Consider the following 22,548-nt stretch of genomic DNA (forward strand, 5'->3'; position numbering starts at 1 on the left):
CCTGGTTTCCTATTTATGCCTTGACTCGTTCCTTTGCACAGCTCTTAAGTTAGTCAATAAAACAAACAAATAAATGCAATGCAGTTCAAAGGGGCATATGGCTTTAGAACTGCATGAATACTACTTGGGGTGGGGGCAGGGGAAATTACGTGAATAGGGATCCAACATCTGCTTGCAGTGCATTCACAGATGTAATCTCTCTCTGAAATTAAATTTCAAAAAGTTAAGCTTCTTTTGGAAAGAGCTGCCTGCTACCTGAGAACTACGAAAATACCAGGTGCTCTGAACACTGTAATACCTTTTCACCACTTGCATATGTACTTAAGCTTTGAACAAAAAAACAACCCTAGATTTCAATTTGCTTCTCCCTGTATTGCTGCATTCTAAAATAGTTTAAAAAGTTTTCTGAAGTTCTCCTGGGAACTTTGTGGAAGGGGGGGGAATAACACAGGAGGGGGCAGTTCTTTTGCACACTTTTGCCACAAAAAACACATCTTCAGGAAGAGAAAGAAAAACACTACCCGCAGCCCCCCCCCCCAAGCAAAATCTCTTGTGCTTCTTTGTGCAAAACTGGAAGGCTTGCAAGGTTCCCTCCTGCCTCCCCAGACTTGCCTTCAGAAAGCCCAGCCAAGAAACAACCGCCTGCCCCTATAAGCCACTTACTCTTAGGCAGAGCTCTTCCCACTGTCTGTGCAAATGCTCTACTTGCTCTTTCAGCACCGTCACATCTTCCGCAAGGATGTAGTGAGCCAGGCCCTTCATGCTGCCAAGTTTGTTTGCGTTTTGGTTCCAGTTGGCTAGCGACTTCTCCAGCTCCTTCATTGAAAAACCAAAGGGGGTAGGGGGGACGACACAACAACAGACCTTTTCAGAGTAAGCTCTGGGAGAGATGTGTGTGTGTGTGTATTTTTCTCCAAACCTTTTGGTTAATCCTATGATTGGCCTGTAGGAGGGGGGGGGGGGAGGGAAATGGGAGGAGGTGGAGGAGAGGAATTTGCATATAGGAGCAGCCTGTGTGACTAGATGGGAAAGAGGGGGGACTCACTGGGGCAAGCTGCTTTATCCTTGCAAACTGCAGTTGTAACTTTCAGAAAGTGGCAGTAATTGCATCCCACATTCTTGAGATGTTTGAGGAATTCAATAAAATAAAATAAAATAAAATTAAAGAGAGAGAGAGAGAGAGAGAATCTGTGCTGGGGTCCTGTTCATGCAATTCATGCAATTGCTGCTTGAACAAACCTATGCATGTCTACTCAGAAGCAAGATCCTCCCAATCGTGTCCACTACAACTTCTTCCTGTATGTAGCTTTCATGTGCATGCACACTTCTTCAGTTACCAGGTATCTGAAGAAGTGTGCATGCACACGAAGGCTCATACCAATGACAAACTTAGTTGGTCTCTAAGGTGCTGCTGGAAGGATTTTTTAAATATTTTGTTTCAACTACATCAGACCAACACGGCTACCTACCTGTTTCTGTATATAGGATTTCCTCCCCCCCCCCATTTTAAGGGTGGGGGATGGGAAGGAAACATGCTTTGAAGGCTTAGCAGCAGTGTTTCTGTGTCACCTCAACAATTTAGATCAATTTATCGTGCCATAAAGCTACACTCCCATGACGCTGCAAGAAAATGGACTTTCCAGCAGCAGCAGCAGGAGGCCTCTAGTGTTGTTTATAGAATCATAGAATCATAGAGTTGGAAGAGACCACAAGGGCCATCCAGTCCAACCCCCTGCCAAGCAGGAAACACCATCAAAGCATTCCTGACATATGGCTGTCAAGCCTCTGCTTAAAGACCTCCAAAGAAGGAGACTCCACCACACTCCTTGGTAGCAAATTCCACTGTCGAACAGCTCTTACTGTCAGGAAGTTCTTCCTAATGTTTAGGTGGAATCTTCTTTCTTGTAGCTTGAATCCATTGCTCCGTGTCCGCTTCTCTGGAGCAGCAGAAAACAATCTTTCTCCCTCCTCCATATGACATCCTTTCATATATTTGAACATGGCTATCATATCACCCCTTAACCTTCTCTTCTCCAGGCTAAACATACCCAGCTCCCTAAGCCGTTCCTCATAAGGCATCGTTTCCAGGCTTTTGACCATTTTGGTTGCCCTCCTCTGGACACGTCCCAGCTTGTCAGTATCCTTCTTGAACTGTGGTGCCCAGAACTGGACACAGTACTCCAGGTGAGGTCTGACCAGGGCAGACCTCTGGTCACTGTGGGAAACTTTTTTAAAAAAACACCGGCCACTGTTGTGAAAGTAACTCCCCACAGACTTCAAGATGTCCAAGGAAAGGGCATGAAAGGCAGCAGCCTCAGGCTGTAAATCTGCATGGGATTCATTTGCAAATCGAGAGCCATAGAGCATTTTTGAACCCATTTCCCCCTAAATACTTGCAAACAGTCTGCCCAGTGCCTCAGACTACACTTATTTTTCGGTGTCCATATTTTTGTCTTACAAACAACAGAACTGTGTGGGTGTTAAGGGGCAAAAGAGAGCAACAGAACGGCTCCAGATACTGGAGGGGGGAGGTGAGGTTGTAACTCCACAAATAAGGTAAAGGACCCCTGGACGGTTAAATCCAGTGAAAGGCAACTATGGGGTTGCAGTGCTCATCTTACTTCAGGCCGAGGGAGCTGGCGTTTGTCCAGAGACAGCTTTCTGGGTCATGTGGCCAGCAGGACTAAAGCGCTTCTGGAGCAACAGAACACCATGACGGAAGCCAGAGGGCACAGAAACAGAAACCTTCCTACCGCAGTGGTACCTATTTACCTACTCACACTGGTATGCTTTTGTTGGCAGGGGCTGGGACAGAGAAGCGGGAGGTCACCCCGTTGCGGGGATTTGAACCGCCGACCTTCTGATTGGCAAGCACCAAAGGCTCGGTGGTTTAGATCACAGCGCCACCCGAACATGAGCTCTACAGTGGCCCAGCATGGGGCTCCAACCTGCTTTCCAACGCTATTTCAGAGCATCAGGAGTTGGGAGTGTGGATATTCTTTTGAATCAGCATTTCTCATCCTGGTACTCTCCTGATGTTATGGAGCTACAATTTGGGAGCTGTAATTGAAAACATCTGGAGGGCGCCAGGTTAGGGAAAGCTGCCTCGAATCATTCAACTTGCATAAATTTACTAGGACAAAAACAAATGAGAAGAGAAAGGCTCCTGTAGAAATTAGGAAGTCAACGGCCAGGCAAGAGGAAGCCCGTTTCCCAGAAGCACTTGAGGCTTCCGCTCCACTGGGCAGTAAGGCTGGACTAGGACCTGGGAGACCAGGGTTCAAATCCCTAATCGGCCATGAAGTTCACTAAGTGATCTTGGGTCAGTTGTTGTCTCTCACAGCCTAACCTACCTCACAGGGTTGTTGTGGGAATTCATTGAGGATGAGAGAGGGAGAATCATGTACAACACCTTGAGCTCAATGGAGAAAAGGTTGGGTTGTAAATGCAAAAGAGAAACCATCTTTGGGTTTTAAAAGCTAAACTAGGGAAGTAATTGACAATTCAGGGTCTTCTTTACCTTGGCGTGTTCCTTGGTGGCCTGAAGCTCAGCATGCTGGACTGGAAGAGGGTCTTTTATTCTTGCCTTCAGCTCCTGCAGCCTGTTGCCCAAGTTTTCAGTTTGGCATTTGCAGCTCTCCCAGGTCTGTATTTCGAAGAGGGAAAAAGCAAGACATGAAGGGAGCTAATGGACTCCAGTAGACATTGCTTAAAAGGATGGACGAAGCTAGTAACTCCTAAGCCCTGAGCTATTTTGTTGTCCTCTTTACTATACAGGGCAACTTGGTGCGTAGAGGTAGAGCCTCATTGCCCAACTCAGCATCCAAGCCAGGGCTAGTGTAAGAAAAGTCAGAAGCATTCAGGATTTGGGGACTATTTGCAAACACTTGCAAACACTCAGGCCTTTGTAACATCTCAGGAGCCAGCAAAATAGGAATGGATTCAGATCCTGAACCATTGGCGTAAGCCAGGATTTATGTCAGGGCATCAGGCTTCATGTTGGGGGGGGGCAGAACCTCAGTTATTTTTATTGATTTACTTGACCCCCCCCCCAGCTACACCCATGTCCTGAACTCTTTAAATCCCCTGCCACACAGGCTAGTTTTTTGTTTTAAAAAAGGTAGGCATTCCTTTGTGGTGCTAATGCCTTTGTGGTGCCCCCCCCAATATCTAATTCCTTAATTAGTGTACAGTATAGTACTATAAGGGCTTAGGGCTTGCTGATCAGAAGGTCGGTGGTTCGAATCCCTGCAACGGGGTGAGCTCCCGTTGCTTGGTCCCAGCTCCTGCCAACCTAGCAGTTCGAAAGCACGTCAAAATGCAAGTAGATAAATAGGAACCGCTACAGCGGGAAGGTAAACGGTGTTTCCATGTGCTGCTCTGGTTTGCCAGAAGCGGCTTTGTCATGCTGGCCACATGACCTGGAAGCTATACGCTGGCTCCCTCGTCCAATAATGCGAGATGAGCGCGCAACCCCAGAGTCGGTCACGACTGGACCTAATGGTCAGGGGTCCCTTTACCTTTACCTTACTATAATTATAGTGTATAGGGACAAGCTTTGTTCTGCAATTGGTGATGGGTCTGTGTCTCTATATGTACATGTTGCTTTCATCCTGTTCTCAAGATGAATCAACACCAGCTTGGAAACTCCCTTATAGGAATATGGGGGTTCCGAACTCTCGCTAGGGTCTTCTCTTATGCTAAATACCTGCAGGGTGCGCTGAAGCTGCTTTCTGATCTTCTCCAGCTGAAGCTGGGTTTTGCTCCAGGTCTCTTGCACATGCCTCATCTTGAGCTGTAGGGCAATTCTTGCCTCGGGGTTTGCCACGTCAAGTAACTTCTCCCCGGCCGCCAAGGTTAAGGAGTGCTTGGTCTGCCACCTCTGAAGGAGGATCTCCTTTTTCTAAAAAGAAAACAGGAAAACATGCCCAATCCTTTTTAAGAACCACTGTTTGGAGAGTTTTTGTTTAAAATGTTCTCTCGGTCTCGTTTCCACAGGATTTGTACGACGATAACAATGCCTAATATTTATATACCAGATTTGAAAAGACAGAAATGCTTAGAAATAATCATTCTCCCTTGACTCCCTGTATGCCCACAAATAAATTCAAGGCAATGTGTGGGGTCCCTCTCAGTCATTTTGTCCTCACAACTCTTGGTGGTAGGTTAGACCGTGTGTGTGTGTGTGTGTGTGTGTGTGTGTGTGTGTGTGTGTGTGTGTGTGCAAAGCAGGCCTCAACATCCGGCCACCCTGAGAACGTTGTGGCTGAGTCAGGATTTGAACCAAGAGAGATTCTGTACCATCCTTGGAGAAAAAGAGATGAATTAATATTAGAGGTAGCTAGAATAACGGGATCCACTGCTTTATGGGGGGGGGGGAGGAAGTCAGTTTTTAACGCAGGGGTGAGCAAAATTAAAGCTTGTGGAATCTACTTTATTTTTCCCTAGGACCCTGAGGTTCACCAACTGGAGCCAGGTGTGCAAAATAATGACTTAACTTGGTGGGCATTCTCCAATAATTAAGGAACAAGCTGCCAGGAGTTTGTGATCAGGACCAAAACAAACCTCTTGAGTCCTTCCATATATATAAAAAAAGACTCTACACTTGGTCTCCCCTCAAGCATTCTATTTCAGCAACCCAATTTATAGGGGGAATTATTTTCAGTTATTGCTATAGTTAAGACAACTGAGAGTCAGAAATAATTTTCAGTTACACTGCAAACCACCTAGATTCTAAGCTATCTTCTGCCCACCCCTAGTGTAACGGATGCCAACAGATGCCGAGTCCCCTTTAAGTTTTCCAAGCACTAGCAATTTTGATCTTTTAAAAATGCAATGCTATCTGTTTCGCTGGTTGTAGGAAGAGGAGGCCTAACCTTGATGTCGTGACTCAGATTCCTGAGTTGGTGTAGACTATACTTCTTCTGACTCTCCACAGCAGCCACGAATCCACTTGTGTGCATGAGGATCTTTTTGATGTCTTGTAGTGAAGTTGTGAATTTTTGCCATTGCTTTACGAGACTGTCAATCTCGCCCTTTCTCTGCTGAGCCGCCCGGACAATGCTTTGCCACTGTTCCTTCAGCAGGGTGAGTTTGGAGAGAAACATGGTCCTGAAGTGGTCAGAGATTAACTGGTCAGTCATGTAGCATATTCTTATTACTACTACTACTGTTGTTGTTGTTTAGTCGTTTAGTCGTGTCCGACTCTTCGTGACCCCATGGACCATAGCACGCCAGGCACTCCTATCTTCCACTGCCTCCCGCAGTTTGGTCAAACTCATGTTCGTAGCTTCGAGAACACTGTCCAACCATCTCGTCCTCTGTCGTCCCCTTCTCCTAGTGCCCTCAATCTTTCCCAACATCAGGGTCTTTTCCAGGGAAAACTACTACTACTACAACAATTTATATCCCACCCTTCCTCTCCCAAAGGAGTCCAGGGCAGCAGACACACAAACGATAGAACAATTAAAAACAATTGCATGACAGATGTAGACTGGGAACAATTTCAACTCGTAAGGCTTGTTAGAAGGTCTTCCACACACACACAAAACGCAACAGAGATGTCACCTGTCTAATATGTATAGTCATAACTCGGGTTGCGTATGCTGCAGGTTGCGTACTTTCAAGTTAAGAACGCGGCAGACCTGGAAGTGTTTACTTCCGGGTTCCACTGTGCGCACATGTGCAGAAGCGTTCTGCGCACTTCGTGTGTGTGCGGAAGCGCTGCTCTGGAAACGTACTTTTCAGGGTGCAAACAGCACCCCGGAACGTATCAGGTACGTATCCAGAGGTATCACTGTAATGGGAGGGAGGGAATACCAAAGGTTAGATGCCACAACACAAAAGGCCAGATTCCTATATTGTTTGGAATGGACCTTTTGATAACATGCTACCTGCAGGAGGCCCTCACCTGTGGCGTGGAGTGATCACCTGAGACAATCCTCTGCTCAGCTCCATGACTCACTGTTTTAGGCATGGTGGTTTATTTTGACACCTTCGACCGTCCCTTAAAAACTTGTTGAGTTCAAGCCTTAGAATGCACACACACCGCAACTACACCCCAATTTGAAACACACAACCGAGCCATATATCTCACCGGTTTTCAGCTTCTCCTGATTCCAGCACATGCAGGGCCTTTGACATGATAGAATTAAAAGTCTGCTGGTTTACCAAGATCTCCGCTTGCAATGCCTGTAAACATCGAAGGAAATACTTTTAATTATGCTTCATGCAAAGAGAAAGATTAAAAGCACAGTACGAGTATAGCCCTTTGCAGAGCCCTAATCTGCCTGGGCACTTTATTTGCAAGAGTTCTGCTCCTGCTCTTTGCAGATGTGAAATCTACACCCACAAAGTGCAGCAGAGAAGTGTTTTGAGAATAAGAAAAGAAGGAAGAATGCCTTGCCCTCCTTCTTCCCGCAAAGGATAAGTGTGGCATGTTTACCTTGGGGATGGGGGGCATCTTTCAGAAAAAAGGGCCAGAGGAAAAAGAGGGCAGAGCAATGACTGTGGCCTTTACTTCTGTACATTTGAGCCAGTACTGTATTTAACTAAATAAGCTTTTTAAGGCAGGGATGAAACTTGGGCACAAGAGGACTAAATAATAATAATAAATTATTATTTTTACTACTACTACTACTACTATTACCAATGTTACAAAATTCAGCTGTTTTCTACTCCAGTGCTTCACCAATACTTTATCAAGCCCTGACCATGCCTTCATCTATGTCCTGAAGATGCAAGATCCCTCAGTTAGCAGAACTATAGGCTGCAAAGTTTTGCTAAGATGTACCATCCCAGATTATAGGACATGGGTGGCACTGTGGGTTAAACTACTGAGCCTAGGGCTTGCCGATCAGAAGGTCGGTGGTTCGAATCCCCACGACGGGGTGAGCTCCCGTTGCTCGGTCCCAGCTCCTGCCAACCTAGCAGTTCGAAGGCAGATCAAAGTGTAAGTAGATAAACAGGTACCGTTCCAGCGGGAAGGTAAACAGTGTTTCCGTGCGCTGCTCTGGCTCGCCAGAAACGTCTTAGTCATTCTGGCCACATGACCTGGAAGCTGTATGCCGGCTCCCTTGGCCAGTAAAGCGAGATGAGCACCACAACCCCAGAGTGGTCCGTGACTGGACCTAATGGTCAGGGGTCCCTTTACCACCCCAGATTACAAGTAAGGAATAGCATGCTCTCTCATATAAAAAGCCTTCTGCATATAGAACACTTGCAAGTTAGGGACACAATTGCTTTTTTATTATTCATTTGTAGTGGAGCAATGGAGACAAGTTTTTCCTACTGTCTGGGGATAGGCAATCTGTGGTAATATCACAAATGTTATGGTCTGTTTTCAGTACAGTGGTACCTCGGTTTATGAACACAATTGGTTCCGGAAGTCTGTTCATAAACTGAAGCGTTCATAAACTGAAGAGAACTTTCCCATTGAAAGTAATGGAAAGTGAATTAATCCGTTCCAGATGGGTCCGCGGCATTCGTAAACCAAAAATTCGTAAACCGAGGTGTTCATAAACCGAGGTTCCACTGTATACCTAAAATCCTTTGCTTATTAGGGGCTACCCCACATTTTCTTCAAAAAACTGCTTTGCGCAGGTAACTACCATAGTGTTATCTAATTTCTCCAAAGCAGGGGGTCCATGGCTTGGCTTGGCTTTTGAAAAATAGGGGGTCCTCACTGATTAGCTAATTGGGAACCACTGCCCTAGAGCAACCCCAGGAAGTCTAATTGGCAGGAGAATGAAACTGTATCATGGCAAAATATAACTCAAGACCCACAGCCACTGATTTGCTTGGTGTGGCAATCAGATCCAGCTTTCTGCTCTGGATTGGGGGCCAAGACAGTGAGGAACATTACCTCATACTCCCTCTGCTGTTTCCGCAGCCCCTCTAGGCTGCCCGCCATATCCTCCCTCAAGACCTCTTTCATTTTTTCTTGGAACAGCACCCACTTTTGACATCTCTGAATGAACTTCTCATCAGACTGAATGCCCTGCAGTTCACTGCTATAGAAAAACAAAATTCAAAAATCAGTCCTGCAACCGCGCATTCTTCCAGTTACGCTTTTAGTCATGCATGATTGTGGCCCAGCTGGCAAGGGTGGCTTGTGCTCATTGGGACTGATGGGGCAGAACACAGGGAGCCCCACAGTAGGTGGGGCCAGATAGAATGACTGGCAGAGCTTAACAGGAATCAGCTGTGTGATGCAGCAGCAAAAAAGGCTAATGCTATTCTTGGCTGCATCAACAGAAGTCAAGTGTCCTGATCAAGGGAAGTCATAGTCTGCTCTGTTTTGTATTGGTCAGACCACACCTGGAATACTGTGCCCAATTTTGGGCACTACAATTTAGGAAGGATGTTGACAAGCTGGGAGGTGTGCAGAGGAGGGTGACCAAGATGATCAAGAGTCTCGAGACCAAGCCTGATGAGGAATGGTTGAAGGAGTTGGGTATTTTTTAGCCTGGAAAAGAGGAGTGTAAGGGGAGATTTGATGGCCACCATCAATTATCTAAAAGTCTTGGACCCAAACCAATGGATTCAAGTTACAATGAAGGAGATTCTGACTAAACACCAGGAAGAACTTTTCGACAGGTCTTTTTACCAGCATTTCTCCAGAGCCATAGCTTTCTTCTGAGTCCATTGCCAGTTCAGGTTCTGCAGTCTTTTTGCCGTGAAGTCGCTGAGCGGAAACCTATAGCTGAATTCATTCAGACTCTCCATCTCGGGCGATAAAGCTGTGAGGACCAACAACTGGCTCTGGGAAAAAGGACAAGACAGATGAACCTATCGTGCTTCCTGTTGGGAGACAGGATCAACAGTTCTTTTGGCACAATGTGCAAAACACCAGGCACCAGGAAAGCCAAAGGAACAAGAGCCACCAATTGCTATACAAGGAAGGACACCAAGCTAGGGAAGATCAGAATATCCTCAAATGAATTTTTTAAAAAGGCCTGCTTTGTTCTTGAAGAACTGATTGCGTTCCCCTATCTTTTCCCCTGCCACCCAGAAGGGACGGGTGAGTTGCAGTTCCAAACATCTGGTAGGTACCAGGCTGGGAAAAGATGGCTATGAGCTTTTATGGCTTACCATGAGTACATCTGAGTCCTCAGTGTCTTGATTCAGATTGTCCAATACTTCCGTGGACCCTTTAACATGATTTTCGAGGTTTTCCAAGCAAGTCTCAAAATGCTTCAGCTGTAAAAGGTCAAACTGAGGAGAGAAATTAATATGCTGATGTTTGCAGAGGTTTAATTTTCATTTCGATCAGCCATTCACCTTATTTATTATTTTGAACTTTTCTTTCTTTCTTTCTTTTATATGGTGCTCTGTGTTGAATATTGTAAACTGCCCTGATATGGGGGGAAAAATCTGTACTAGGATGCTACCTTTATTAGGTCAGCGAAACTGTCACAAAATAGCGTGCTTGCTTTTGAGTTATCTAGAACTCTCAACTGGGCTAGAAGATGATTAAAGGGGAGGGGAAAGAAAATCTTCCAAGAGTCAAGACAGAATTTGGGAGGATGCAGCTGACATGCAAATGAGGCACCATGGAGTTCCAGCGATGCTTTTTGGGAAAAAGAAGCTTAACAATGGCTGCTTCACTATCTCTGGCAACAAAAAAATGAGAAGCAGGATAGGTGGAATACAGGAAGAAATGAGGAAACCGACTGTTCTTAGGTGGAAATTAATTTTGCACCTGATCAGCTGGTGGGTCGTGGGGTTCTAGTCAAAAACAGCACAGATCCTGCAAGCCTGAAGCCTGCCAATTCATGGCGCAGGTTTATAAATTTGTATGGCCAACGGCATTTCCCAACCAATACATTTGGAAAAAATCACAGAAGCATTATTCCCCTCTCTCCCCACCACCAGAACCTGTTGACCTGTAGGAGTTAACAGCAAACCGACCCACTCAGAAGTACCTCAAACTCATTTTCTTTCATCTGTAGCATCTTCTCCAAATAGGAGATCCTTTGAAGTGGCTGGAGTTTTTCTGGAAGAAGTGGTTCTGTGGGCTCAGCCAGCTGAGCTATTTTATCTGCCAGCCCAGAAATGGGAAGAAAACTTTCTTTGATGTTCTGAAGGTCCAGTTTCAGCATCTGGAAAGAAAGGAAGATGCATCAAGAGAAAGAAACGATGGCTCCTGGGTTACGGTGTTGGTTGCAAGGTGAAGGGTGACCATATACCTCATACTCTCAGATTGATGTTTCTGCCCTCGGACCCAGATGTTTCCCTGCCCCTGGACACAGTAGGCTAGAAAGAAATTAACATTTGTCGCTTGGAGTTCTCCAAAGTAGGCGATGAAGTTCTCGTCTCCAAACACGTTATCAAAAGGTGTATACAAACGACAGGATGAAATTCATTCGGAAATGTAATAAAAAAATTCCTTCCAGTAGCACCTTTGAGGCCAACTAAGTTTGTCATTGGTGTGAGCTTTCGTGTGCATGCACACTTCATAGAATCATAGAATCATAGAATCATAGAGTTGGAAGAGACCACAAGGGCCATCCAGTCCAACCCCCTGCCAAGCAGGAAACACCATCAAAGCATTCCTGACAGATGGCTGTCAAGCCTCTGCTTAAAGACCTCCAAAGAAGGAGACTCCACCACACTCCTTGGCAGCAAATTCCACTGCCGAACAGCTCTTACTGTCAGGAAGTTCTTCCTAATGTTTAGGTGGAATTTTCTTTCTTGTAGTTTGAATCCATTGCTCCGTGTCCGCTTCTCTGGAGCAGCAGAAAACAACCTTTCTCCCTCCTCTATATGACATCCTTTTATATATTTGAACATGGTTATCATATCACCCCTTAACCTTCTCTTCTCCAGGCTAAACATACTCAGCTCCCTAAGCCGTTCCTCATAAGGCATCGTTTCCAGGCCTTTGACCATTTTGGTTGCCCTCTTCTGGACACGTTCCAGCTTGTCAGTATCCTTCTTGAACTGTGGTGCCCAGAACTGGACACAGTACTCCAGGTGAGGTCTGACCAGAGCAGAATACAGTGGTACTATTACTTCCCTTGATCTAGATGCTATACTCCTATTGATGCAGCCCACTTCTTCAGATACGAAAACTCATACCAATGACAAACTTAGTTGGTCTCTAAGGTGCTACTGGAAGGAATTTTTTAATTTTGTTTCGACTATGTAGGACCAACATGGCTACCTACCTGTATTTGGAAATGTGTATTTTGTGATAAAATAGGCTCAAGGTGTGTGTCAACAGGGCCGTCTTAAGCCTATCCAGCGCCATGGTTCAAAGGTCCCTCCGGTGCCCCATTCCCCTCCCCCCCGTTTCCCAGAGTTGCTGCCCTGGTCGTGTGAATAGGATAGAGCTAATAATAGTAGTAGTAGCAGCAATAATAAAATCCAGACTTTGATTACACTTTTAAAAAGACACTGGGGTTTTCCTTGAAGGTAGGGGTAGCACTCGCTGTTTTTGGGGAACTGTCAACCCCTCTCCCCACCCCCTTTTTCCACGGAGCAGCTGAGGAGGAGGCAGAGGTTTCTCGCGCGCTCAGCTCCTGCCCCTTCAGAGGGGGGTCAGGCGAGCGCAACCTGCAACTTTCTCCCCAATGAGGCTTGTGGCCGAGGGTGAAAAGGAAAGGCTGGAGGAGGCGGGCAGCGGCTGGAGGGTGGCTCCTCCAGCGGGGAAGAGGCAGAGGCTCCAGGCACAGCGCTGCTTAGGCGCGGCAGACGAGGACAGTGAACCGACACCGGAAGGCGCCGCGTCCAGCCTCCGCCTCTCCCCAGGCGCCCTCCAGAACTGGGCGCAAACTTGGCGCCCTGGTTTCCCGTGCCACTTGCCTCTATGGGCAAGACTCCCCTGTGTGTCATGCACCAGCTGGACGCAGAGGAATGTTGGGAGGACCCAGCTTGGGAACCACCAAGCGAAGAAGGCTCAGAGCTCAGGGAATGGTGGTGAAACGACAATGAGTGGGCACAGAGAGAGGACTGGGAAGAGGTGGTTTCGGAAGCTGAAGGGATAAATAGGGCTAAGTGAGCTGGGAGAGTCCGTGGCAGAGAGAGTCCAGAATCAGAGGCAGAAGCAGAAGCAAGAGAGTGGGAGAAGAGAGGCCAAGAGATAGAGATTAGTCTGGCTGGTGGAAAGTCACGGGTCTCTCCCACCCCAACCTTGCTGTCTCCCAGAACCAGAAGAGGCATGAAAAGGGTGGAGGAGAGCTCGGCTGCATGCAGGTGCAGTCTCTGCTTGGGGAAAGCCCTGGAGAGGAGGGGACTTAGATGGCTGTGAGGAGCTGGGTCTTTCAGTCTTTCATGGAGTAAGACCCACAAGGAATGAGCTGCTGTGCTCATTAGGCCTGACTCTCTAACAAGTCTGTGGAGATCATGTTTTTGCTAATAAAGAACTATATCTAACTTTGATCAGAGTGGGTTAGGATGGGGCTGTTCTCTTACAGAACTGCAAGGAGGAGAGAAAAAGGGAGGGGGAAACCTGGCTGGACGTTGGTAGTAGAGAATTGTGACAAGCAGCCTTAAAGGTAGTGGAGGGTCAGTCAGGCTGTGTACTTGAGATTTCATGGGCACCTGTGCACAGGTGATTAACATTACAAATAGAATTAAGATAAGCATTGCACTCCTTGGTAGTTCTTTATCCGGGTGGGTGGAGATTTGGGAACATTTCTTCTGGAGTGTATAATTTAATACAATTTCCACTTAACACCAGTTACCTTAAAAACCGTGCTTTCTGGATGAGAATTGCAGCTGTGCTGTTAATGGCCATAAAGTAAGTCTAAAATGCTAATTTACTGCCATTAAGGACAAATTTCGCCAGTGTGACTAATGCATGCTTGGCATCCAAAGCCCTTTTCTCTTTGCGGTGATGCTCTTTAAGGCCAAATGAGCCCGTTGCTTCAAAAACGATCCATTTAAATTTCTTCCCATTAGGCTTTGCATACAATTTATTAAGGGCACAAACACATTTCTATCTGCTCACGGGGGGAAAACCCCCCGCAAGAATAACTTTAACACAAGTCCTCAATCTCACCTAAAACTGTTAGCACAGGGAAAGGGTTAGGCTTAAAAGCACATCAAGTGCCCAATTGGATTCCTAGCAGTCATTCACAACTGACAAGGGGTGTAACATACTTCCCCGTCCATTAGGCTTCTTTCTCTGGTATTATTCTTCACAAAAGGAAGAAGAATAGTTTGGCTCTCCTCCACCGATATCGGGAAAGGGCTATTAGCACCGGGTGGATTTAATAGCTGCTTCATTTATGACAAAATTACCCTGGGCTTTCTTTGTCAGCAAGAGATACAAAACTGCATCGTGAAAAGCCACTTCCATGTTAGAAGAAAGCCGAAATCCTTCCATCTCTGAGCTACTGGAGAGTTCTGCTGAGAGTTCTGTTCAAGAAGACAATGAAACACTTTCCCTGAGGCTTGCGGTGCCGACCAATTCACTTAAGGCAAAGAAGGGCCCCGATCCGACAAAACTGCTGACACCTTTGGCCTGAGCCCAAGAAGCTTACCTTGGGGCAAGGGAAGAAAGCATCAAAGCATCTAGGCTGCATCAACAGAAGTATAGTGCCCAGATCAAGGGATTGAATAGCCCCACTCTAGTCTGCCTCGGTGGGCCACACCTGGAATTTATTGTTGTTCTTTAGTCGTTTAGTCATGTCCGACTCTTCGTGACCCCCATGGACCAGAGCACGCCAGGCGCTCCTGTCTTCCACTGCCTCGCGCAGTTTGATCAGACTCATGTTCATGATTTCAAGAACACTGTCCAACCATCTCGTCCTCTGCCGTCCCCTTCTCCTTGTGCCCTCCATCTTTCCCAACATCAGTGTCTTTTCCAGAGAGTCTTCTCTTCTCATGAGGTGGCCAAAGTATTGGAGCCTCAGCTTCAGGATCTGTCCTTCCTGTGAGCACACCTGGACTACTGTGTCCAGTTCTGGGCACCACAATTTAAGAAGGATGTTGAGGTTCAATGGCCATCTGTCATGGACGCTTTATTTGAGATTCCTGCATTGCAGGGGGTTGGGTTACATCACACACACACACACGGGTCCCTTCGAAATCTACAGTTCTATGATTCTATAATGCAGCCTAGCAAAGACACTCAAGGAGGGTGCAAGACAGGGCTGGTGAGGGGTGTGGCCTGGGGAGAGTTCTAAGGGTGGAAGGCCCATATTTGGCACCCATCCCTGATTGCCTCCACCCCCTAAAATCTATCATCTTCTTCTTCTTTGGCAATCAGTTGTACTCGAGTAAGATTGTCTTCCATGAACACGGTTTTAACAGTGAATCTGTAAGTGACTGTGGAAGCCAATTCTGGATCCGCACGTCCTTCGAGAGTAGGGAGATAGGTTTCTGGGCAGGAGTTGATCACAGTGAGGGTTAGCCAAATGTGCCTTCCTCTTAGCACATTTCTCCCTTTTGTCCTGAGTTTGAGCGTCTTCAAAGCAGAGGCTTGACAGGCATATGTCAAGAATGCTTTGATGGTGTTTCCTGCTTGGCAGGGGGTTGGACTGGATGGCCCTTGTGGTCTCTTCCAACTCTATGATTCTATGAAAACCCATGACTCCTTTGGAAAAGGCTGTTCTCCGATTGGAGTGCTCACAAGCCAGTGTTTCTCAGTTGTTGGTGTTTATACTACATTTTTAAAATATTTGGCTTGAGAAAGTCTTTAAACCTCTATTGTTGACCATCAGCATTACACTTTCAATTTTTAAGTTCGGAATAGAGTAGTTGTTTGGAAGACGATCATCAGGTATCCGCACAACATGAGCAGTCCAACAAAGTTGATGTTCAAGAATCATTGCTTTGACACTGGTGATCTTTGCTTCTTTCAGTACACTGGCATTAGTTCGCCTATCTTCCCGAGTGATATGTAAAAATTTTCAGAGACACAGTTGATGGAGTCTTTCGAGGAGTTGGAGATGGCATTTATACAGTATAAGTGGAGTCTGTTTCAGTGTATCTGAAGAAGTGTGCATGCACACGAAAGCTCATACCAAACAAAAACCAAAAAACCAAACTTAGTTGGTCTCTTAAGGTGCTGCTGGAAGGAATTTTTTTATTTTGTTTCGACTACGTCAGACCAACACGGCTACCTACCTGCAATCCATCAACTGTGTCTCTGAAAATACTTTCCCCCCTTCATGTAAGTAGTCCGTGTTTCACAAGCATACAGTAAGGTTGGTAGTACAATAGCTTTGTAAACAAGCATTTTGGTTTCCCTGCGAATATCCCAGCCCTCTACACTTGCAGATAGAGCATCCCTTTCTCATTCTCCACCCACTTTCGAGGCAACCACACCATGGAAATCCCACCATACCTTCACATCCTCGACCTTCTGCTTAAGGAAGCCCATCGTATGACCTGCATCCACATCTGCCAAAAGGGAACCGTATTGCTCTTCATATTTGTCCACCTTGGCCATGACTTCAGCATGTAAGCCAACGTAAGATTCCCAAAGTTGTAAAGATGCGTGTGCTTTGTGTAGGTGATCTTCAATTTCTTTGTTCATCAGTGTCCATCTATAAAAAAAACAATTAAAAAATTAAATGCAGCATTGTAGCAAACATTTCAATTATCTTTCGCTTTCCTTAAGATCACATCTACCTGCATTCCTACGGTTTGTTCATACTAGGGAAGAGCGCTGAGTGGCTTGCTCAGCATCAGACTGGGAAAATGTCATGCACCACGGTTGATGGGCGTGTGTTCTGAAGTGTGGAGGGGACTTCTTTTCTTTCCTTAGGCGGATAAATGCATGGAGCTAAAACGCGCCACATAACCAGGCTGCTGATCACAATATTTTGCATGCGCGGCATGTCTGCCAGAAGACTCAAAGGAAGTTAGTTTGCTCCTAATGCCAACTTTAGACAAGATGCCAAACTCATCTGATGGGACTTCCAAAGATTAGCTTCCCCGGTGATGAGAGCACACATGAAATCAGGAAGGGGAAACCTGTGGCCTTCCAGGTGTGGCAAGAATGCAACTCCCATCATTACCTGGCCATTGGCTATGGTAGCTGGGGGGTGATAGGTGTTAGGGTTCAGCAATATCTGGAGGACCACAGATTCCCAATCGATGCATTAAGCCATCAAGATGGCTTGGAGAATAAGCCGCCTAGCTCCGGCTTTCAGAGATTGAATCTCGCTTAAGCTGTGATCAAGGTCAAACAGTTTTTATTTGCCAGGGCATGTGATGTTGTGATGCTGGTTAGTCTGCTGTATTTGCCATTAAACTGTCTATTTCTAAAATGAAGGTTTTGTCTTACTGCTTAATTATATTCATGTTTTGGTGTGATTAGTTGTATTATCACCAGGGTGTATGACTGTATGCCTGGACACAACATGGCAACTGTGTTTCTACTGCGCATCTGGACACACCTACTAAATGGCCTGGTTCACACGTGACAGTAAGCCAAACTATGGCTAAGCATGAATGTGCAAGCGTGTGGGTACTCATGGCAAAAACCATTGCTGTTTCGGTCCCCCCTGCTGTTGCACTACCTAGAGCTAAGCCATAGCACACACAGTTGCTATGTCTGTGTGTTTTACCAAAGGGTAGAGCTGGGGGTGAGCAAGAGCTGGATTTTATATTCCTACGGGCAGGACATTAACGACGGCAGGTTCCTTTATCCAAGCACCCGGAAACCTGGGCAGCAGCTAGAAGAGTCCAATTTGAATGTTCTCTCCTCCTCCCACATCCCACCCTGAGACAGGCAGCAGATGCAGACTCCATGGATTCACCATCCTTTAGCTTTTTCCTCCAACATCCCTACCTCCCACTGCTGCTTTGTTTGCTATGTAGCCTGGTGCAGATCTCTGCAGAATACAAAAGGTTGCACACTGCTTTGTGGCCCTTTGACTAGCCTAATAAAAGCCTTGTCCAATATGCATTTTGGAATGTTGACCGATGGCCTCCCCACAGGCTGATTATCACTGGGTTTTTTGGGTGGGCTGGTGGTGATCAGCTTAAGCCAGTGTTTCCCAAACTTGGGTCCCCAGCTGTTGTTGGACTACAACTCTCATCATCCATGACCACTTGTTCTGCTAGCTAGGGACGATGGGAGTTGTAGTCCAACAATAGCCAGGGACCCAAGTCTGAGAAACACTGGCTTAAGGGTATCCACCAGTGAGCTGCTTACCCACAGAACAACCACTCTGATTCTGGAGAGCAAGGATGACATCAGTAGAACTGTCCTGCTCACCTCAAAGTTAAACATGAGCATCTCACTTATGCAGCAATTGCCACTGCATATGAAAGCAATGGCTTGCTGGGGCCAGACAACAGAATGGTTAACAAATAAAATAAAAAAAATCTTATCGTACCTTGTGCGTGCCTCTTTGCATTTTTGTTCAATAATCTCAGAAAACGAGGGATCACACAGCTTCTTCAGGTTACAAGCAGCAGCTTGGAATTTAGCCCAGATTTCTCCATTACTCCCTGCTTTATCTTGAAGAGACTGTGGGAAAGAAATGCCACATGGCTGGTTGTGAGTGCAAAGACATTCAAGGAGGAGGAGGCTGTTGATATGCTAACCTGCATCTCTTCTCCCCAAGGGACCACCTTTTAAAATTCTAAGCTGCCACAAATACACTGCCAGCTTACCACTGTTGTTCTGGTGAGAGAGCTCACTCGCTTGCTTCTCCCAAGCTTGGAGAAGGGAGAAGAATCTACCAGACCTTGCACCAACTTGAGAAAGACTTGGAATGTAGTGAGAAAGTCTTCCCCTGCCCTCCTCCAGGCTTAAGAGTGGGGGGGATCTAACCTACTTTGCACTTAAAGGGGGGAAGAGGAGATCCAAGACCCAGCACAAAAAGACATTGTGCTCCAGCCCCTTCAGCCACTCCCTCGCAAGGCCTCTGTGAGGGCTGCATATTATCACCCCAGTTTTGACCAGGCATGTGTATGTGTGTCTTGTTCTGCATACCATCAGTGCAACTTTTCCCCATTATTGACAGTGGGCCAGAGTGTTAATTTGCTTCTATTGTAAGGGACACGTAAGGCTTCTTTTAACTTGTTTTCGAGAAGACCAAAACCAGCTGTCTGAAATGGGTCAACTCATTGAATTCCTCATTGCAAGACACAGCATTTGTATGTGCAGCATTTCAGATGACCTAACCCACCTTGACTTCAAACAAACCATGGTGATATTCCACTGTTCGGCAGTGGAATTTCCTACCAAGGAGTGTGGTGGAGTCTCCTTCTTTGGAGGTCTTTAAGCAGAGGCTTGACAGCCATATGTCAAGAATGCTTTGATGGTGTTTCCTGCTTGGCAGGGGGTTGGACTGGATGGCCCTCGTGGTCTCTTCCAACTCTATGATTCTATGATTCTATATGTGAATGAGCCTTCAAGAACTCTTGGATACCCCTTCCTCTCCTTGCGCACTGTAACTTCCTCTCCCCTTTTCCTGCTTGGTCCAGGTGAACTGGACAAAGCATGTGTCAGAGGGTCGTTGTGGCTACTCAAGAGTAACTCCGCTTGAGTCCAGTTTGTCTTCAAAGACGTTTATTGTGCTAATTGTTTACAGTGTAGAGACAGCTTAAAACATGACCTCTCATCCCGAATCAGAATCCGGCAATGGCGTACGTCTGTTCCTATGCCACAAAGTAGTCGGGGCACCCCAAAACGCCTCCCCCGTGACCTGTGTCACGGCACTCTCCTTACTTCTTGCGCCGGAAGGAGCATGCCCTCTCAGTTTCCTCCCTGAGCTGTCGGTGCCCTGGCTCTGCAACATCCCTGAGCCTCTGTCTGCATCTCTCTGCCCCCCCCGAGCTTTCCCATTGTTCCTCACTGTGATTGCTCTTTTCCTCCAAGTCTCTTCCTCCCCCTCTGGCTGCTTCAGAGCCACTGCTGCTCCCTGTGCTTGGAGAGGTGGACGTCAGGATGACGGGGGCTGGCTCCCTGTAGGGAGTCACCCTTACAACATGGTTTATGAGCTTACCTTCCAAGTCCCAGAATGCAGAATCCAGGACCGGCAGCTGTGTGACACCGGAAGTTGCGTCGACGTAACTTCCGGTGTCGCTTTGCCCTTCTATGGGAACAAAAAATGGCCACCGCCGGCTTCAAAAGTAGCTTCTACGCATGACCGGAAGTGTGCCGACGTAACTTCCGGTGTTGCCCCGCCCATCTATGGGCACCAAAATGGCCGCCGCCAACACCGGAAGTCGCATCTATGCACTTCCGGTCACTTCCGGTAGATGCAACTCTTGAAGCCGGTGGCGGCCATTTTTTGTGCCCATAGAAGGGCAAATCAGAAAAAAAGGCTGCCGGCAGGAGAAAATAACAGAGAAAAATGGGAGACGAAGTGATACGGGGGACCACCGGTAAAAGGTAAGTAAAAACGGGGGTTTCCCGAGGAAAACGGGAGACTTGGCAGCTATGTTTATGAGTTTCCTGCAAACTCATTTGGAAATGAGTACTGATCCTGGTGTCTAATCCAGTTTTGCAGGGCCCATGCAAACCATAGTTTTACATACCAGTAAAACATGGCTTGGCATTGCACCTGAAGTAGCCCCTTGTCTTTTTAGGAGGAGCATTTACGACCCCAGAAATGTGAAACGTACCTGGAGATTTTCCACCTGGGTTTTAAGTGTCTCGAACGTAACCACGGGAGGCTTGCTAAGCTCCAGGCAATACAAAATTCTTGCAAGCATCAGTCTGACTTCATCCCAAGCTTGATCATAAATCCGCCACTGCTCTAAAGCAGACTCTGTTGAGGTCTTCAGCAGGGCAACCTGCAAACACCGGGCCCAGGCTTAGACATGCAGGTGCCATTTCTGCCTTGCAAAGTACACTTCTGAGATTACAGTACATATCAGGACACTTGGAAACTGTCTGAGGGGCACCCCGCTGTTAAACACTACGAGACACCCACTGTTCAGTGTTTTATTTTAGTACTTCCTTTCTAACACATGCTGGACAAAAAAACACACTCTAAGTATTTAACAAATTAATATATAACTGATTTCAGAGGGAACAGTGCATGCTTCCAGCCAGAAGTTAAGGGAAGGAAAAACATATCTGTGTATGGCACTGAAGTATTAGAATTATTTTCATTACCATCCTAATTTGAGGCCAAAGCTCTAGCAGAGCTCATTCCAGGACACCTGGTTAGAGGATGATTCGCAGGAATAAATACACTGGGTTTTACACTTGCTGCTGACACCCCAGCAGGAAAACTCATGGATTCAGCAGCGCCTGAAGGGTTTTAAATTGCAAAAGGAACAGAAGAGCTCAGCTGCGAGTTCTTATTCCATGGCAGCTTAAAATCGCTAAGAAAAATATTTTCTATTGCCATTTTAGAAATCTGGCACAGCCCAGCTTGCCAGCACCAAACAGGATTCATGGAACCACGAGAGTTAGTAGAACTCACCAGGTAAATGGCTATGCACACGGGTGGACTCTTGAGTTCAAGTCTAATTGCTGCCATGAGACCACTAGGGAGGGTCCATAGCTCAGTCCTTGGGCAAGACAGCCCCTTGCCCCCCCTGGGGTCCCTCCCCATGGGAATCTATTTCCTCACTGCTATTTTCTGTTCCTAGCATGGCAGGAGTCAACTGAGCAATCTTCAGAAAGTCACCAAATCTTTAAAGGTAAAGGGGCCCCTGACCATCAGGTCCAGTCATGTCCGACTCTGGGGTTGCGCCGCTCATCTCGCTCTATAGGCCGAGGGAGCCAGCGTTTGTCCGCAGACAGCTTCCGGGTCATGTGGCCAGCATGACAAAGCTGCTTCTGGCGAACCAGAGCAGCGCACGGTAACGCCGTTTACCTTCCCGCCGGAGCGGTCCCTATTTATCTACTTGCACTTTGATGTGCTTTCGAACTGCTAGGTTGGCAGGAGCTGGGACCAAGCAACGGGAGCTCACCCCGCTGCAGGGATTCGAACCGCCGACCTTCTGATCAGCAAGCCCTAGACTCTGTGATTTAACCCACAGCGCCACCTGGGTCCCTCACCAAATCTTAGACATAGGCAAAGGGGGAAAAGGGGAAAGTATCAACCTGGCTTGCAACTCTGGTCCTCATTTCATCTAAATTGCTGGTTCTCGGCATTGCCCCCACAGGACCCTCAGCACCACCTCCTAAAACTGGGTAGCTCTGCTTCAGCTGATCCAGCTCCTTAGATTTAACTGCAAGCTGGTTTTCCAGTGCCTGGGGAAAAGGAAACATGAGAGTATGAGAGTTCTTCTCTGCGCATAATTCATTTTTCAGGACCAGACACCAGCTCTAATTCTTAAAAATCAATGCTAGGAAATCTGTTTTGACAGCAGAGAACAGAGGGCTTAAAAAAACACAAAAAAACAAAAGCAAAGCAGACAAGAACAACAAAAATATCCCCCAAAACCAAATCACAAATTGGGGAGGCTGGTTGGTTTTGGAACCCTTCAATTGTGGACAACCCAGGGAGCCTTTGTGATGTTATGGTCATAGGGCTGGACTAGGACCTGGGAGACTAGGGTTCAAATTCTTGCTTAGCCTAGCAACTAACTGACTGATCTTGGACCAATCACTGTCTCTCGGCCTAACCTACCTCACAGGGTTGCTGAGAGGATAAAACGAGGAGGAGAATATCCCAT

At 46.7% G+C, this 22,548-nt stretch overlaps 1 protein-coding gene across 11 annotated transcripts in view; it reads right to left on the bottom strand.

The window, feature by feature from the left end:
- Positions 1 to 22,548, bottom strand: part of SYNE2 (spectrin repeat containing nuclear envelope protein 2) — a 233,603-nt gene that overhangs the window by 36,521 nt on the left and 174,534 nt on the right. For 8 of the 11 annotated variants that reach the window (XM_088673909.1, XM_088673903.1, XM_088673920.1 and 5 more), the window contains 13 exons: positions 21,974 to 22,123; positions 20,539 to 20,709; positions 18,300 to 18,433; positions 16,298 to 16,499; positions 10,926 to 11,102; positions 10,093 to 10,215; positions 9,608 to 9,762; positions 8,864 to 9,011; positions 7,097 to 7,191; positions 5,877 to 6,111; positions 4,709 to 4,903; positions 3,521 to 3,646; positions 664 to 816 (listed from right to left, as the gene is read on the bottom strand). In XM_088673909.1, coding sequence (XP_088530035.1) covers positions 664 to 816; positions 3,521 to 3,646; positions 4,709 to 4,903; positions 5,877 to 6,111; positions 7,097 to 7,191; positions 8,864 to 9,011; positions 9,608 to 9,762; positions 10,093 to 10,215; positions 10,926 to 11,102; positions 16,298 to 16,499; positions 18,300 to 18,433; positions 20,539 to 20,709; positions 21,974 to 22,123 — 2,064 coding nt within the window. The remainder of the gene's footprint in view (positions 1 to 663; positions 817 to 3,520; positions 3,647 to 4,708; positions 4,904 to 5,876; positions 6,112 to 7,096; positions 7,192 to 8,863; positions 9,012 to 9,607; positions 9,763 to 10,092; positions 10,216 to 10,925; positions 11,103 to 16,297; positions 16,500 to 18,299; positions 18,434 to 20,538; positions 20,710 to 21,973; positions 22,124 to 22,548) is intronic. The other 3 variants (XM_088673923.1, XM_088673899.1, XM_060271444.2) reach the window with 1 other exon arrangement.

The sequence above is a fragment of the Zootoca vivipara genome, chromosome 1 (assembly GCF_965207765.1).
Source record: "Zootoca vivipara chromosome 1, rZooViv2.hap1.1, whole genome shotgun sequence".
NCBI lineage: Eukaryota > Metazoa > Chordata > Lepidosauria > Squamata > Lacertidae > Zootoca > Zootoca vivipara.